The sequence below is a fragment of the Peromyscus californicus genome, unplaced genomic scaffold (assembly GCF_007827085.1).
Source record: "Peromyscus californicus insignis strain IS unplaced genomic scaffold, ASM782708v3 Scaffold_16__1_contigs__length_79575227, whole genome shotgun sequence".
Taxonomy (NCBI): domain Eukaryota; kingdom Metazoa; phylum Chordata; class Mammalia; order Rodentia; family Cricetidae; genus Peromyscus; species Peromyscus californicus.
The window spans coordinates 41304619-41323379 of NW_026294458.1; the positions used below are offsets into that span (position 1 = coordinate 41304619).

The 18761-nt window shown below is 44.1% G+C and overlaps 1 protein-coding gene across 5 annotated transcripts in view; it reads right to left on the minus strand.

Annotated features, from left to right (window-relative positions):
* St3gal6 (ST3 beta-galactoside alpha-2,3-sialyltransferase 6) overlaps window positions 1–18761 on the minus strand; it is a 62960-nt gene that overhangs the window by 6450 nt on the left and 37749 nt on the right. For all 5 annotated transcript variants that reach the window (XM_052740935.1, XM_052740932.1, XM_052740934.1 and 2 more), the window contains 4 exons: window positions 14039–14113; window positions 11673–11776; window positions 10095–10158; window positions 997–1092 (listed from right to left, as the gene is read on the minus strand). In XM_052740935.1, the coding sequence (XP_052596895.1) occupies window positions 997–1092; window positions 10095–10158; window positions 11673–11776; window positions 14039–14113 (339 nt within the window). The remainder of the gene's footprint in view (window positions 1–996; window positions 1093–10094; window positions 10159–11672; window positions 11777–14038; window positions 14114–18761) is intronic.

The window sequence follows — 18761 nt, forward strand, 5'->3', positions numbered from 1 at the left end:
ACATCTTAAAGATAACAGTCATACAGAAATTTTTATTTTCTTCTGAACCTCAGCCGAAACCTGTCTCCCAAACTTGCTAAATTTTCCAGCCAGTCAACGGAGCTGAAAACAACCAGAGGCGCCCTTGTTCCCTTTATCTGCAGTACTTTATCTAGTCAGGCAGCATATCCTGATACCCCTTTTCCCATAATCTAGTTCCAGTCTGCCCTCTTTCCTTCTCCTCCATGACAGTTCTGCCCAAGCATCCATGGCCTGAATACAGCAACTTCTCCTGATGCTTCATACCCTGCCTTGTCCATTGTCTGCTGCAGCCAGAAAACTTTCAAGACACAACCATATCTCCTAAAGTTGTTTTCTAAAAGGCTCCAAAAGCTCCTAATGAACTTAAAGTTAACATGCAATCATCTAATCTTTAAAGTCCTGCATGGTCTGTTCTTTGCCCACCTCCTCGGTTTCTGGGTAGACCGCTCTCTAAGCTTGGGTTATCTGCTGCTCCTCACAAACTCAGGATCAAAGCTTCCTAAGAACCTGAAAACACATCCTCTGTCTGGACTGCTCCTCCATTGTCTTCATATAGCTAGTCCTCTATGGGTCCTTTGGTCTAGCTTAAATTTCTCCTCCAAGTGGTCACCCTTTCCCAAGTAGTCACTTGATAATTGTTTATCATCTCTCTTATTTGTCTGTATTAAACTTAGGCTATCTTCTTATACATTTACTGTTTTCCCCCCCTTTCTTTAGAATGCAAACATCATAAGAACATGAACATTCTTATCGTGCTATGATCTTTCCTGTGGCTAGGTTTGTCCCTGGCATATTTAATAAGTGGACTTATTAAATATTTGCTAAATCAGTGATTTGAAATCTGGCTCACTGTAGTCAGCAACCAAGGCTGTATAATCAGGTGCATAAACAGTCATTTTTAAAACGCAGCTGTGCCAGAGTGGGAAAGCATTCTTTTCAAGCAATTCTAGGTTAGCAAAGAGGAGATACATTTACCTTATTATCACATCATAGGAGTCGATTTTTTCTCCTAGTGTCTTATTCTTCAACACTCCTCCATTACCAACCACCACACACCTCTTACACGGCACACTGTTGGGCAAACAGACAAGTGTGAGACTGAGAAATCACATTTATGATATGGAGTGACTCCAAGAACCTGTTCCTGCTTTCAGGAACTAAGTGAAATTTCCCTTGTCATCCAAGTAGAAAAATAACCAACTGTGCCTGAGGTCCGGAGATTTAGGAAACATAATGCTGTTGGGGAAAGTATATCATCACGGTTGACATCAACCTTAGCAGCTCACGCACATGTACATTCTCTCCTGTGATCCTTAAAATCACCAGTTTTTCGAGAGTAGCCTGATAGACAAAAGAAGAAATAAATTTGGGGGGAGAATGTATCATTCAAAGTTCAAATTCCAAAGAGCTAGGACTAGCATTTTGTTCTGAACTTTCGGAGTTCCAAGGTGTTCCATTGGCATAAGCTTGCAGGTACTAGCATAGCTCCCATTACATCGCTATCCACGTTTGAAACCAGTGTTCCCCACCCCTTATCTACCCCCTGGCTTTCTCTTGCATCATATAAATGTGGAAACGGCGAGTTTGGAATGTGGTAGGGGAGGGGCAGCCTTCTGCACCCTGCCTGGCTCACGTCAAAGTCTCAGACATTGACTGCTCCTGGGAGTCTCACCCAAACACAGTGTTCACTGTGCTTCTGAAAAGCTTTAAATAGAGCACAAAGGGGACTTCCAGGACAGAGTCAAACCCTGGGGTGGCACAGCATTGGCCCTCAGCTCATGTGACCTTGGCGTGAGATTTTCTTGCTGTGACCGTCGTCCACTAGGCCTGAGAAACGACAGATCCCTAATGACGTGGCTGCAGAAGAGGAGTCTGTGAAGGACTCCTTCCGAGTCCTCGCAGCAGGGGAAGTCTGAAGGCAAACCTGTTCCTCAAGCAAGCAGCAGAACAGTCAGCCCCAAAACTCTAAGATTTTTAAAAACTGTTCAAATGCTGTGTCATATTTAAACCCGGAGAATGTAGGAGTGGGAAAACATTTTTAAAAAACCAGATTGGGTTAAGAGATGATGAATGCACTCTGTAATCAAGTTTACCCTTTTTTACAGAGTCTCATATTTCAATAAATTATGTCATGTTTTAACACTGGTATTACAAAAGCACTTCTAAAAATATAAAGTTCCTTACCCGTTTTAATTCTCTCTCTCTCTCTCTCTCTCTCTCTCTCTCTCTCTCTCTCTCTCTCGTGTGTGTGTGTGTGTGTGTGTGTGTGTGTGTGTGTGTGTATAGGCAAGCACAAATGTGGTGATCAGAGGATAATGCATGGGAATTGGTTCTCCCTTTCCATCATGTGGGTGCTGATGACTGAACACCCCAACTGGCAGTGGACATCTTTACCCACTAAGACATCTCACCAGCCCCTCTCCCCAAACCATTTTTAACACACTTTAACCGGAGGCTCTGAGCTCTCAACAGGCATCAGCTCCACTGGCATCAGTGTCTAGTTCACCAGGTAAGAACAAGAAGCAACAGTTTTGTGGGTGTCAGGAATTTGGGGGCCGAACAACAGGGGGCATTGTCCAATAAAAAATGCGCCTGCAAACCTTCAAATGATCAATATATGATACAATGTGTTCTGGTGGTGTCTTTTTAGACCTGTATATTTTAAGAAAATCACCTAAGAAGTGAATGTGATCTGGGTGAATTATGTGAAATTTCCAAATTGTCAATAAAAAATATTATGCTGAAAAAATAATAAAGTAGTAGTTCATGCATTAAGGAAATAAGGGAGGGAAGGAGGGAGGGAGGGAGGGAGGGAGGGAGGGGGGGAGGGAGGGAGGGAGGGAGGGAGGGAGGGAGGGAAGGAAGAAGGAAGGAAGGAAGGAAGGAAGGAAGGAAGGAAGGAAGGAAGGAAGGAAGGAAGGAGAGAAAGGAAACCTGTCTCTCTTTTATGAACAAATATGACGTCAATATGAACTGCAGGAAAGGAAGCCCAGCTCATCAAATCTCCTTGCTCCTCACTGCTGAAGGGAAGATACCACTGGATATTCAAACCCTCCTTTCAGAGTATTACAGCTATTCTCCTTAGGAGATCTATCCCATAAATGCAGCAATTCCCGCTCCAGAAACTCAGGGGTCAGTTCTTCCCCAGGCTGACCCTGCTGAAGCTGGCTCCACCCCACCCCACCCCACCCCCACCCCTGCCACTGGAAGTCCTGAGCAAGCCTGGGCACTGAAAGGGGTGGCTCAGAACAGACAGGTTAGAAATGACAGCTGTTTCCATGAGACAGAGAGGAGTATCACTAATTATCAGTCTAGCCCCTCAGCCTCCACTGAAGACTGAAAGCCACTTTCAATTCTTCTACCCAGGAAGGAACTGCTTTCCCCTAGGTCCAGGGAGTAACCTCAGCTTTTATCCTGGCCCGGAGCCCCTATCTGATATCAGATGACAGGCTTGACTACACCAATTGCACAAGAGGAAGGGGCTGTTGGGAGAGAAGGCTACCAGCGTGTCCCCTGGGACTTTACCTGGGGTTCCAACAAAGGATTCCTTGCTCATAAGCTCTAGCTCTGAAGTTGGTTCCTGGAAGGGGTAACTTGGCTCAGTCCCAAACTGGGCTAGTGCCATGATGCTGCAATGCACTGACAGGCTGGATCGTAGTATTCCTAGAGGGTACCTCGTTATCAGACTAGGTAGTATGTGGCATCATGACCTAAGGATTAAAGACAGCCACCATGTGTCATGCCATGTCACTGATTCCCCCTCCCTCAGTGCGAGTCCTGGACCTCCCGCAGACCTTACTGTCAGCCATGAGAACAAAGGACACAGGGTTCAGGCAGATCACTTCCATGGGGTTCTCTATAATGAGCTCTCCACAAAGTGCTGTTTCTGCTCATCACACTTCAGTGTCAAACGCTTAGAGGAACTCCATTTCTGTTTCCTTCTTCGTCGGCTTTCCGGGGGACAGGGGAAGAAAGGGCCTTTACTGGAGGAAAAGTTCTCCAGGCCTTCCAGGGGGAAACCCTGTCACTGAGATCCCACCTTTCCTCAGAGGAAAGGATAGCCACACAGACCCACATACTATTCTGAAGCGTACATTGGCTACAGGGTATTGGGGGTGGTCCTAGCGTGGCCCTTTTCCGGTAGCATCATATCCACAGCTGCGCTGCAGTTCTGGCAGGTACAGAATGGTACAAAATGTCTGAATCACTCGTCTCAGAACTTACTTCTCTCAAACAGATTCTCTTTTTTTTTTTCTTTTTCCCAGAGCTGAGGACCGAACCCAGGGCCTTGTGCTTGCTAGGCAAGCGCTCTACCACTGAGCTAAGTCCCCAACCCCCAGATTCTGATGTTCTATAAAGGAACCGATGCTTTCCACTCTTCATGATGCACTTGGCCTTGGACTCTGGCTGCCCTGACACCTTACATATGGGGAATGATTCCCAGAATCCTCTGGTAACTGTAACTTCATCATGCTTACTTTTGTTTGTTCTTCGAGGCAGGGTTTCTCTGTGTAGCCTTGGCTGTCCTGGAACTCACTTCACTGACCAGTTTGGCCTCAAACACATAGAAATCTGCCTGCCTCTACCTCCCGAGTATGCCGGGATTAAATGAGTGCACCACCACCACCACCCGGCTCATCATGTTTACTTAACCCCATCTTCCTATACAAATAGCTGCAGTGAATTTTGAGTCCCTAGAAGAAAGAATTTTTCTTGCCTATCACTCTAACTGAACCACTTAACTCATTTATAGGTATCTTCAAAATCAGTTTGGTTCTCATTAAGTGTGTGGAGGTTATTTTCCTAAAGTGTCTGGAGAAGCAGGTTTCTGTTCCTCTACCCTGGAAAAAAAGAAGTAAGGAAATAAACAGACCCCCCCTCCCCAAGAGTCTTACGCACACAATCAAATAATTGCATCGTGTCTGAGCTTGTTAAAGAAAAACCTGAACAGCTGCTGAGGAAGTAGGGCTAAGATTCACTTCCCCCAGATGAAAGGCAAAACCAAGAGTCACTCCTGTGCAGAGTCACTACCCTACACAAACCAAGAGTCACTCCTGTGCAGAGTCACTACCCTACACAAACCAAGAGTCACTCCTGTGCAGAGTCACTACCCTACACAAACCAAGAGTCACTCCTGTGCAGAGTCACTACCCTACACAAAACACAGAAAGTAAACTGCAGCTACTGTTACAAACCACCCGTGATATGCCTTCTTTACCGAGTGCTTTTCGACTGGTAACACGCAAAACATTAAAACACGTCGCTCTATCTTCAGTGTGAGACTCTATGGCAAATCCTACTGGCCATGTTCTCAATAACCCAGAAGCCTGCTTTTGTAAGCCTCCAATGGTGAGCGCATTATCCCTGACACTGAAATCAGGTCTAGTGGCAGCCACGTGACGCACCCCCCACATGACCAATCAGATAGCAGGGGAGTCTGTCAGCTGCTTTCGGGAAAAGATTCTGCCCCTAGAAAGAGAATGGTGTAAGTAAAACATTATTTTTCACCTGGCCCCTCCTTTCAGCTTAGACACTGACACTGGATGGCAGGTTAGAGCTGAGGCAGCCATCTTGTACCTGAGGAGAAAAGAGCCACAGAGAGTCCACCTTGGATCCCTAACACCACTGAGCCCCTCAACCAGAGACACACCATAAAGATGCTGAGACTATACATAGTCTCAATTTAGGAAGCTTCATTCAGACAACTACGGGTGTAAACTGGCACCCCCTGGGGCTGTACACTTTACGCTCAGTGAAGCCATAGGCTGGTACCCTATAGGAACCACAAACGTACAGATCGGAAACTACACATGAGTGATAATGCATGTTCAGTCAGCATCTGTAGTCCCTGCAGCCAAACCCTAAAATAATGTGCAATTAGGGCTGGAGGCCGGGTTCTGTACTCATGCTCCCCCAGTACCTCTAGGAACCTGGCTTGGTGATCTGACCTCTCTCATTTCAGTTTGTGTGAAGTACAGAAACCACTAACATCTTTCATGGTTGTTGGTTTTTTGTTTTTTTTTTGGACGGGGCCCTTTCCTCCAGCCCGGGGAGCCCCAGCTTTCGTATCTTTTCTCAGCATCTGTTCAGAGAAGATAGAAAACAGGTAGTGGTTGCCCCATGCTTTTCCCACAGATGACCCATCTGTTGATCACAGCTTCCTCTGCCCTCGGCTCCCTCCACCCTCCGAGGTAAACAATCCTTAGCTCAGCAGGATGCAGACCTTCACACTGCACACAGTGTCCTTTTCTTGTCAACTTTATAGCTTCTGTTCTTTTCAACTCTCCTCACCGGCCCCTGCTCTGCCTCTCCTCGGTAACCAACCCAACCCAGCTCTGTTGAGCTGACATAATGGGTTCCACTTCAGTGAGCATCTAGACAGCTTTTACAGCCCATCACCCATTTAGCTGCCAACCGACTCAACACAGGTGTTTCCCTTAGTAAGCTATTTATATGGAGTTACTGTATAACTACCTAGGCTGCAGGAACAAAGCATCTGGTGGATGGGGGTGGGGAGCTAGTGGGTGCATTTTAAGTGGGAGCTGCAGTTCTGCATTCCAAGGCTTCTGTGGCTCCTGACTGGGGAAGAGATTGCAGTATTCCTGGGGCCAGGACCAGGCTAGAGCAAGGGAGCAACATGGACAACCAGGAAATCATAAACTTAGAACATGGACTTGTTTTAACAGTTCCTTGCAATTTCCTTGTAATGTCCATCTTTAGTGAAGCTCACTGGGCATGGAAGCGATGCTTGCTGGGCTTAAGTGAATAGAGAAAAACCTCTATCTGCGAGAAAGCACAGGAGCAGCATGGGGAAGCGTGGCTGCGCTATTTAACCCAGTTGACTTCAGAATCCTCCATGGCACAGAAACACCTGCGGACCAAGGAAATGAGAGAGAAAGCTTCTATCACCATGCTTCCTTCCACCCTTAACAAAACAGGTCATACTTTTTTTTTAATTACATTTTGTTTACTTAGTGTGAGAGAGCACACTCAGTTCCCTCTTTTCACTCTATGGGTACTGGAGATTGAACTCAGGATGTTAGCTCAGCAGCCATCATGGCAGCCCTGGGACTTGCTGTTTTTAAAAGGTGGGCACACAATGACCTAGACAACAGGCAACATCTCCCATCACCTTTCTAGCCAGACATGGCCAGTGCCTGAGTTTACCCATGGGATGTCATCAGTGGTTGCCAGCACATGTTTAATGGTCTATTCTGAGGGAAGGAGAGAGAGCCTGAGAAGCTCCAGCTTGTGAGACTTGCCAGTTCCCATGATATGGATACTGGCTCCATGGCAGACAGCAAGCCTCCAGCAGAGGTTGCTAAATGTGGAGCTGGAAAGAGATATAGCTCTCCCATGTTGGCACCCGTGGCTCCAGCTCATCACTAGGTACAAGGAAGAAATTTGTGTGGCTTCTTGAGAGCCATACTTAAGGGCCATAAGAAGAAGGCAAGCATCACGGGATGTACATGGCCTTCTCCCATTCCTCCTCTCTTCTGACAGGAATGAAGACATGATGGGTTGTTGTATTACTGGAGGTTTTTGCTCCTTTTTGGGGGGACCACCACCCAGCTACCAAATAAATCACACATGGAGGCTTATTCTTAATTATGAATGCCCAGCCTTAGCTGGGCTTAGTTTTTTGCCAGCTTTCCTTAACTTATCCCATCTACCTTTCGCCTCTAGGCTTTCCCGTTCTCTTCCTTCTGTAACTCTTACTCTTTTTCCGTGGCTTCCTGTGTGGCTGGGCCCCTGGAGTCCTCCTCCTCTGGCTGCTAGATCTCTTTCCTCCCAGATTTCTCCTTCTATACATTCCCTCTGCCTGCCAGCCCCACCTATCCTTTGTCCTGCCTTGCTATTGGCCCATTCAGTTCTTTATTAGACCATCAAATGTTTTACACAGGCACAGTAACACAGCTTCACAGAGTTAGACAAATACAACATGAATAAAAGTAACACACCTTAAAATAATATTCCCCCAACAGGGTTGAACTCCACCTTTCATTTTGGACCCTAAGGAAGAAGCCATGTACTGAGGAACAGTAGTGTCCAACACAAAGAAGCCTTGGCCCTGGTGACCACAGAATTACTGGGATATCCCTGCAGACTTCATGCATGTAAAAATCCACGAGCTAGATGAAAGTATTCAACTTATAACCAATATTTCACATTTTCCCCTTCACAGGGGAATTGACCAAAGCATCAGGCACTCTTGACGAAGTTATCTGAACCAAACTAATGTAGTCTTAAAACATTTACACTTGAAACAGCAACAAAAATGCTATTTTTTTTTTCTGAAAATGAGAAAGAGGATAAAATGAAGGGAAAAGGTTCAAGGGTGAATTAGCCATAGCCTGATGGGAGTGGGAGCATTGGTAGCAATGAAGAGGGAACAGAGGGGACAGGCAGACCAAGTCATAAAGAGAGAACAGACACATGGCTGAAGACCTCTCTTTGCCTGAGGATATCCTAGGAAAGCAGCTGAATCAAACAATCTAGTAGTGACGTCAAAAGGAGACAAGAATGAAATTTCTACTCACAGACTCGAATATGACAGTTTGCCTTTACAGAACTGTTTTCAGATCCCTGCTGGAAACCCTTACAGGGTCAGTTCTTGCTCTCTGCACAGACATCCAGGCACTGGAGCTGCAGCTAATTCTGTTCTCATCCTAGCTCTGCCATCTCCCAGCTAAAGCAAGCTGTCTATCTGTCTGGCCTTACTTTTACCACTTGGAAAACTAGAGAAAAAGTTGACCTACAGCATGTAAGCCAACCATCTTCACAAATTAAAACTCTACAAATGAAAGTTGTGTAAAATGTGAGGGGTGTGTGTGTGTGTGTGTGTGTGTGTGTGTGTGCGCACGCACGCACGCTCTTGATATGTGCTGGGTAGTGGTGATACATGCCTTTAATTCCAGTGCTCAGGAGGCAGAAACAGGCAGATCTGTGAGTTGAGGTCAGCCTGGTATACAGAGTAAGCTCCAGAACAGGCAGGGTTACACAGAGAAACCCCATCTCCAAAACCAAAACCAAACAAAAACAACAAAACCCACCAATCTCTTGATATGCAATCAAAGTTGAAACTGATCAGTAGGTGGCATAGTTTTGAATTACAAATTATAACAAATGGCAATAAATCAACATGCCATATATATTCCACATTTCAATAACCTGTGTCTTCCACAGACCTGACAGATCTCAATAAAATATAACACACCCACCCATCTCTGTGCTATAAATTCTATCTCCACGTTCACTTCTCTGTCCACTACACCTTCTACATTCCTCATGTTGCACCCCTATCCTTTTGGACAAGAAGGAATTCTACCATTTTCCTTCTTAAGTATAGGTTTGATCTCCACAGACCATCTCCATTCTTATACTGCCCCATAATCCAAATTCTAAATTGTATCTTCAAACTTTTTGATATAAGCCCACCTTTGCAAAAGTAAGCCTACCTACCGAGACGTCCAACTTTGGCAACGCGGTTTCTATGGATTATCTTGGGAAGAAAATTTTCTACACGATAAACTACATTTATAGATAGAAAGCATATATCTAAGTAAGCTGTCTGCTATCTTTAAGTGTAATTCTCAACAAAAAGGAACGAAACTGTTTCCAAAGTCCCAACAGTCAACATTTTAAACAAGAAAAAGAGAAAAGGCTATCAGGACCCTTGGGATGTGCACAGAAAGTGTGGGAAACCATCGTGGATGGAGGCTCTGAACTGGTCAGCAGTGCAAGAGAATTCTTCCTTTAGTACAAACAAATTAGAGATGATGAGCGTGGGTTAAAAATACCATGGGTGGGATCTCCTGTCGCTCATCATTAAAACACTCTGAAAACGGAGCCAGCCAGTGCTGCAACTTCTATATTAATTTCATAGTTTGTTTATTTCCATTGGAATAAGATCAGAAATAACTACTGGAGTTTTAGCAACACACACACACACACACACACACACACACACACAGTAGAATGGTCAAGATTATATGCACTTTGCATTTCTTGAGGCAAATACTTTGAGTTTCTTTAAATAAAGCTGAAAGTCAGCAAGAAGGAAATAAACTCACTTGTCAGGCTCATCAAAGACATCACAACTCTTCAGTTTTGAAAGGACAACTCGAAAATATTCCCCTGGAAAACAAATAAGGTACTATGAATAGATGGATAATCATATCTTCTTAAGAGTCAATGAGTCACCCAGTTCCCTGACTCCTAAATTCTTTCTAAGCACTATGGCAACATTGGAGATGACCAGTGAAAAATTGACAACTTACCTACAGTTTGCTCACGATACTCAAAAAGCATACTCAAATTAGTAAATGTTTTGCAGTTATCTCCCAAGAGTAATGATCAATATAAAAACATCACAAATAGTAATAAAAATTAGCAGTATCAGATGATTCTGAACCATAAAATAGAACTCAGTGAATTTAAACCAATTAGTCAAAAATCTCTCATACACATATATGTGCGCATATACATATATATATATATATATATATATATATATATATATAGAGAGAGAGAGAGAGAGAGAGAGAGAGAGAGAGAGAGAGAGAGAGGATTTCATATATTCCAGGTTAGCCTCAAACTTTCTACGCACCTGAAGATGCCTTAAAACTTCTGGTCGCCCTGCCTCCACCTCTTAAGTGCCAGAATGACAGGTATGGGATACAATACTTGGTTTATGTAATGCTAACTGAACCCAGAATTTCAACCACGCTAGGCAAGCACTGCACCAACTGAGGTGCATCCTAGCCTTCTGCAAACACACACACACACACACACACACACACACACACACACACACACACACATATGGAAAATTGCAAAGCAGGACCAGCTGAAAAAGTAAAATTATAGCAGGCACCACTTGGGTTTCTCAGGCCTCCCTAAAATCTACACCTGTAAGCTACATGAGCCCCCAAAGCTCTCAGTGGGCAACAGGAAGATTGCCGTGTTGCTAATAGGTGGAATAAATTCCTCTCAACTTAACAAAAATAAAAACCTACCGGTAAAATGAAACTATTAAGGATCTAGACCTTGCTGATGAAATAAATAAGAGGGGAAATGAGATTGGGAAAGTCTCAGTCAGTAAAGCGCTTGTTTGCAAGTAGGTGACCCTAGGTCAACCCCTGAAACCCACAGAAATAACATGGTAGTCTATGCTTGCACACATAGCAAAGAGGAGTCTGTGACAGAAGGAGATACAGACCCCTGGGCTCCCTGGCTTGTCTATGCACACACACACACACACACACACACACACACACACACACACACACACACATACAAGGTGAAATGAAGGGACAAGGAAGAAGTTACCCTTCAAGGTTATCCTGCTAATTCCAAGCTGGAATAAAGTTAGGCATGTGAGCCCACTAAGACCCACTGTGACAGACATTTTCCCCAGTACCACCACCACTAGCACAACAAAACAACCATAAAACAAAACAAAACAAAAAAACCCTAACACTTTTGACTCTACACTCCCTCCTAAAGAGTATTTATGTTTAAAACTTTGATTTTTCTTTTTATCCTGTCCCCAAATCATATCTCCTGGGAACCCTTAGGGAACAAAAACATGTGGCTCTCAACAAACATCACTCAAATTAAAAAAACAGGATAAGGACAGCGTGACTGACCTGATGCCTTTATCCCATAGGGCAGAACAAAGTTATTGGTACCGTACGCGGAAGCAATCTTTGCAAAATCAGATGCACACAGAAATGGGTAAAACTGAGGAAACCTGGGAGGAAATAACAAAGCATGACTTGTCAAATGTCTGCTGTGTTCTGAGACATCTACAATCACAACTGAAACTTACGGCAGGGGGGTGGCCCAGGTGGTACAAGTATTTTTAAAATAATTTAAGACAATACTTAAATGTTAGAGTTATGCTATTTTCAGGTGCAGGAACCAAAATTATGTTACAGTATAAGCAAAATCACACTCTAAGTGACAAAGTGATGGGCAGGAAGTTATGCTGGTATTGATGCTAAGCTCTTCCAAAATTTAAAAGTGCCATATGCATAAACTGTACCAACTGTAAAAACAAAGATATACTGAAAGTTAAATGTAGCTAGAGAATTCAACTCTGCCCTAATGTCATTAAATTAAGCTTTACTCAAGAACAAAAATTGTGGAAATCTGTCTCCTTGCGACATGCTCTGACTTCAAGATGTGCCCTGTGACTCCCACACCTCTCCTTGGAATGTCTGATAAAGACAGGAAGAGCTATTGTGGTATCCAGCATAGAACACAGTTGTTCGTCAACACCTATTTAAGAAGTACTTGAATGAATTTTAACTCCAAGTCAATTTTTAAAGGGCCATTATAAAGTAGGGGAAGTGCTTATGTGTGTTATTAAAGAGAGGGAAACAGTCTCAAATAAGTTATTTTCTCCCACCAGAAAGACTGGAAGTTATAGGGCAGGACCTGCCAAACTCTACTGCAGGCCCCACACAGACACTCTTACTCCATCAGCTTCGTGCTAATATTTAAATATGCAGGTGGAAACCAGAGTGAGGCCAGGATTTCCCAATGCCGCACGACAAATGGAAATAGCAATGGCGTGGGAGTGACCTGCCTTCAACTTTATCCTGGTCCTGAGAGCTGCATTACAAACTGACATTAAAGGAAACAGGTAAGAGGCTAGCATTCCCCGACCAAATATAGGTCCGAGCTCCAGCACTGGTAGTGACAGCAGCCTGAAGGCCAGCCACCCTGCAAAAGTCATTTCTAAATCAGTGTTGATCCCCAAGTCCAGGTCCGACACTGGAAAGGGGGAAGTACCAGGACACCAGTTCAAGCTTGGGGGAGATGACTCAAGATCCTCCAGGTCATCTTGGAGAACTTAAGCCTGAGAATGAAGCTCCAGCAAAGGCTGCCTCTCTTCTTCAGAGCTGGTCAGGGTGATTGACAGTAATGGTGACTAGTAACTAGCATATGTTTCTAGTCAAACCTCTATTCATTGCTGACATTTACTTTCCAAATGAAATAATTATTTGTCACAGTATCTCAGACATATTAAGAGTCTCAGTAAGTATTATTTTTACCTGTTGTAAGTATGATAGTCACATTCAAATGCATTTTATCACAACGCAGCTCTGCATTTGTAACTCCTACAAAAGCCTGCTATATGGTAAGTATGGGCAGTGAAGCCCCTGCTTGGGGAGGGAGCCACCATCCCACAGACGACAAATTTGCAATCTACATAGAGGTCTGGTTCTGAGGGCAGGAGTCCCCACACAACCCAGGTTCGTGAGCAGAACTTCCTCATGCTGCCTGGCTTTCATCCATTTCTCAGAAAACGACATGCTCAAGGGAGCATCCTTGGAGAGTACTGTACAAATGACAAACACATGCCTCCATGTCCCTTAAACTGCAGTCTTAGATGCTGACTTAGCAGTCTTGAACGAATACTATAACCTTGGGGCAGGGGGTCTCAAAAAAATGTGTTATAGAGTTAAACACACCTAACCATGTTTGTCGCTGCTTTTGCTATCTATCAAAGCGGCAGCGCACAGGGAAAAGAAGTATCTGTAGATGGAAGAATAAACTAAAATTCCTGGCAGCCAAAAGGTTCGCTCACCATTCACATTATATGTAGATCAATCATTTGCATTCTACACGTGAAAGTGAGGGGAAATTTTTAATAAAAAATAATTCTACATCTGCTCCCGTCAGTTGCTGGATGAAGCCTCTCTGAGAGGGGCAGGGGGGAGAAACTAAGGCACAGCTCTTTTTTTCTAATCAAATCCAAATAGGCCTCTCCAGCCTCACCTGAGTGAAGCGAATACCAGCTCCAGTATCTTTCCTTAAACTACTCAGAGCTCTGGCTAGATGCACAGCGGCGGGCTATTCAGGTTCCTTACACACATCCTTACACACGCAGTGTCTATCAGGTACCAAGGTTTGCACGAAAAGGGCCAACAGTGTTAAAAAAAAAAATGACCACAAACATATTCTGCAAATGTTGCAGAGCTGCCGTTCTCTGGTCTATTTTTACCTCAGCAGAGATGCGAAAGCCGGCTCCTTTGAACAAGGCTTGATGGTTTTGCTCTTCATTTCCACGAGTGGTACCCTAGGAGAAAGAAACAGTGGACGTAAGAAGCCAGAGCCAGGAATCCTGACCAAAGAGGAATGTGTACACCAGGAACCCACTGGGCTCCACTGCTCACCAGTCTTGGAGGCAGAGGACAAAGACAGACAGACAGACAGACAGACACACACACACACACACATACACACACACACACACACACACAGCCCTGACATTTGGAAAGGCCATGGTCACCTAAGGAACTGTGGGGAACAGTGATTCCCAGGGACCCGTGGGAAGGGTTTCCACACTGTGGAAGCCAAAATCACACTCTAGTTTTAGAAGTCCTCAAAGGCCTTCAAAGCCATACCGACCAAGTGCACATGGCCTTCATCCCCAAGTCCTACGTGGGACTGCACAGTGACAGCACCTAGTGTAAACATCTGACTGAGCAGCTTGAACAGACCGCTGCCTGGGGGGTGTCACAAGACACACCACTGAGAGCTGAATCTCACTGTCCTCAGTTCTTGGCTCAGGCGGTTCCTAAATGTAGGGTCTTGTGAAATGCAACAAGAAAGGAAATGGGGGGAGGGGGGAGGGGAAGCGGGGGGAGGAAACAGCCAGAAGAGGAACATGGCTTCACGTCACTCGTTGATGATAGATTATATGAAGAACCGGTGCTTTAAAAATTAAGTGACTGAATGAGAAAAAGAAAAAGTAAAAACTTAAATCAGTGTTTTTCCACTATTAATAGGACTCAATCTGAATAGACTGGACCTTTTGTAGACAAATAATTATTTTTTCTGTTTTTTGTTGTTGTTGTTGTTGTTGTTTTGAGACAGTTTCTCTATGTAGTCCTACCTGTCCTGGAACTTGCTGTGTAGACCAGGCTGGCCTGGAACTCACAAAGATCTGCCTGCCTCTGCCTCTCAAGTACTGGGATTGAAGGTATATTGCCATTACAACCAGCTTAATTTTTTTAGACTTATTTTTACCATTTTATGAGTGTTTTGCCTGCATGTACATCTGTGCACCACATTCGTGCTTGGTGCCCAAGGAGGTGGTGAGCTTCCATGTGGATGCTGGGAATCGAACCCAGGTCCTTTGCAACAGCAAGAAATCCTCTTAACCACTGAGCCAACTCTCCAGCCCTAATTTTCACTTTTTAAGTGTAAAATCACCATCGTAAGCTATTGAACTAAAAGGATACAAGGATATAAATGAGATTTTTTGGGAATACTACAAAGGCGAGGGCCACTTGGTTTACAATAAGGACGACACACATGGATATGGTAGACAAGCACAGCAAGCTATAAACACTGTGCTGTATTCAAGGGGCAAGATGAACTTGACTACTTAGACCAAGAAGCAACCCAAAGACTGAAAATGAACAGCTGTTTTCGAATAGTATGAAGACAAACTTTAGGTTGTTATGAAAACAAAGAATCATCTTTGTTTTTCATGTGTATATGTGGTATGTATATCACATAGGTGTGGATTCACCCACAGGTGTGCATGTATGAGCGGAGGCCCAAGGTTGACATTAAGAATCTTCCTTTGTGGCACAAATCCTAAATGGTCTTATCATAAAAGCCTGGAGCCAGATATCTGGGTGAAAGCTAAAAGATCAGAGGAAACAAGCCACAGTCACTTCTCACCTCACCAACTTCTCAGCCGAAAAGAGAAGATCCTATCTCCACGAATCCTAGATTGAATGCCTCTGAATTCTCAGCCAAAAAGGGGCCTAATTCCTATCTCCTCCCACCTTATATTCCTTTCTCTGCCCAGCCATAACACTTCCTGTCTCAGCCTTCCTAGTGCTGGGATTAATGGCATGTGTGCTTCCCAAATACTGGTAGCAAAGACATGAGATCTCAAGTGCTGGGATTAAAGGTGTGTGCCAACCACTGCCTGGCTGTTTCTCTTTCAGTCTGGATTAATCTCATGTAGTCTAGGGTGGCCTTGAACTCACAGAGATCCTGACGGATCTCTGCCTCTGCCTTCTCGACTGCTATTGGATTAAAGGTGTGTGCCACCACTGCCTGATCTCTATGGCTAACTCTGTGGCTGGCTCTATCCTCTGATCTTCAGGCAAGTTTTATTAGAGTACAACAAAATATCACCACATCCCTTGATCGCTCTTACTCTTTTGAGGCAGAGTCACTTCCTAAAGCCCAGAGCTCATTAACATGGTAGTCTTGAGAGCAGCTTGCTCCGGGGAATCTTTGTCTCTTGGCCTTGCAAAGCTGGGACAACAGGCAAGCTCCCCCACGCACCATGCATTCTGGGGATCCAAAGTCTGGGCCTCGTACTTGCATGGCAAGTGCCTTAGCTGCCGAGTCATCCATCTCCTGTTGGTGGCGTTGTATTGCGTGTGGTTGTGTGGGCCAGAGAACCACTTTGGCTATGGTTTCTCCTTAGGTGCCAATCTACCCTGTTGTCTTGGAGATCTACAGATTAGGCTGGGCCCACTGCCAGTGGGTACTACCACTCCTGGCTGTGTATGTAGGAGCGAGGGATCAAACTCAGGTCTCTGTGCTATTGTATGGAAAGTATTTACCAATTGAATCATCTCCCCTGCCCCTTTAATTGTCTCCCCAGTATAAGGAAGAGAGACATCCTGAATAAATGAAATCCTGAGTGTCCATGTTAAAGATTCCATAGCCTCAGGCTCAGAGGGACACCAAAGCCTTTTTAGGGGACTGATTCTGAGTGCTGATAGTATATGCAGAAAATGTCCACCATAGCTTTCTCCCCTGGTGTGTATGGCCTGAAATTGGTCCCCTACAAAAGTTGCTCCTAGCCAGGCGGTGGTGGCGCACGCCTTTAATCCCAGCACTTGGGAGGCAGAGCCAGGCGGATCTCTGTGAGTTCGAGGCCAGCCTGGTCTACAGAGCAAGATCCAGGACAGGCACCAAAACTACACAGAGAAACTCTGTCTGGAAAAACCAAAAATAAATAAATAAATAAAAATAAATTGCTCCTATCACATTACCTGAACCTGTCACTTTGATCCAGCTGTATACCATAAGCCCTACCTTCTTTTCCAGCTGTATACAATAAGCCCAGTCCTCTTTTCCAGCTGTGTGCAATAATTTGGCCTCTTATTTCAACTGTCCATACTAAACACATCGAGTTTCCAGGGTTCTAGGCTTCTCCAGCAGGAAGCCCAGACCATCTACCTATCCCATATTTCTACCCTTATGTCCATCTGTCTGTCTTGTCTTTATTTCCTCGCTGCCCCAGTCAGGTCCATCCCTAAAGGCTATGCAAGGACTTGGTACCCCAGTTCCTCTTAAAGAGTTTTAAAGGAAGCAAGACCATGGTGCACACTCACATTATCTGTGACCTCCATGTACTGTCAATGAGTAATGTTAGCTTAGTTTGGACACTTCAAATTCTGGTGACAAAAGACGGCAGTGAATTCAAAATATTTTTATTATCTTCTTTATCATTTCCTCTGTGATAAACAGGATGTTAAAATGGTAGATAATCTAATCTTATGAGATTTGGAATTAACTAAGAGACATACCTTTGGGTGGGTCTTAAGGGCATTTCTAGTAACAATTAATTAGGAAAAGACCCTACCTCAGAGTGGATGCACCTTTTGGTAGGTAGCCCAAACAGAAGAAGTTCAGAGGAAAATACAATGTAGCTTGCCTGCCTCTTTTGCTTATGAGTGTGTCTGTCCTTCACTGATATAAACTCCAATTTCTTCTGTCTTCTGACAGTACATGGAGGTCACAGATAACGTGAGTGTGCACCATAGTGAACTAAAACCCAGCAATTTTGAAGGAATCCACCAGGTCTTCATCACAAGATAGGGAGTGCTGAAGCAAAAGCCTTTTAAGCTGAACCACCACTGTGACCTGAGCCTCTCTCTAGGGTTCAGACAGCCATTGTTGAACTATCCAGCCCCTATCATGGAAGCCATTCTAATAAACCCCCTTTTATAATATATTTAGATTCTATGAGGTCTATTCTTCTAGAGAACCCTGTCTACTACAAATAGTAGCATAGCAACCTTTTTGCTTTTTCATTTCTTTGGTGGCAGATATAAAGGAAGAGGCTCCTGTGGGATGATCTTCACTGAATGAGACTTCAAAGCTCTTTGGCCCAGAATTTAGGTCCAAAGGCTAAAGCTGTAGGTCCAAACCACTGGACTGGCATTAGGTTTTCTCCCAGTAGCATTTGCCCAACTTTCTCCCATGAAAAGCACTACAATAATCTTTCAGTGATGAGATGGAAGAGCAGAAACAGACACATAGGATTCTTACTCATCTAGCTAGAAACAACCTAAGGTCTTCTGTTGAAAAACTGACAAAATACTGCCTAAGATGGGAAGTTACATTCTGATCTATTTGGATTTAATTGTGTACTGACATCCATTTAGGATTTAAAGGTCACCAAAATTTTATTTGCAGCCAAAGGACTGAAATGGGAAGTGTGAAAAACACACTTAATACATTTTTCTATGCAGTAAAATTATGCCTTAAAGTTTTACAAGTGTTTTATGTAAAAGCTATTCTGAAAGACATATTGTGTTTTTAAACAAAGGGAACTGACTGTGGTATGTATATGTTAGCAGTAACAACCTAAAACTCGACTGATGCTAAGTCCAAGAACCACTTCATTAATTCAAGAAATGAGCTACTATATAAATATTACAATGTTATGTCCTGAAAATAGT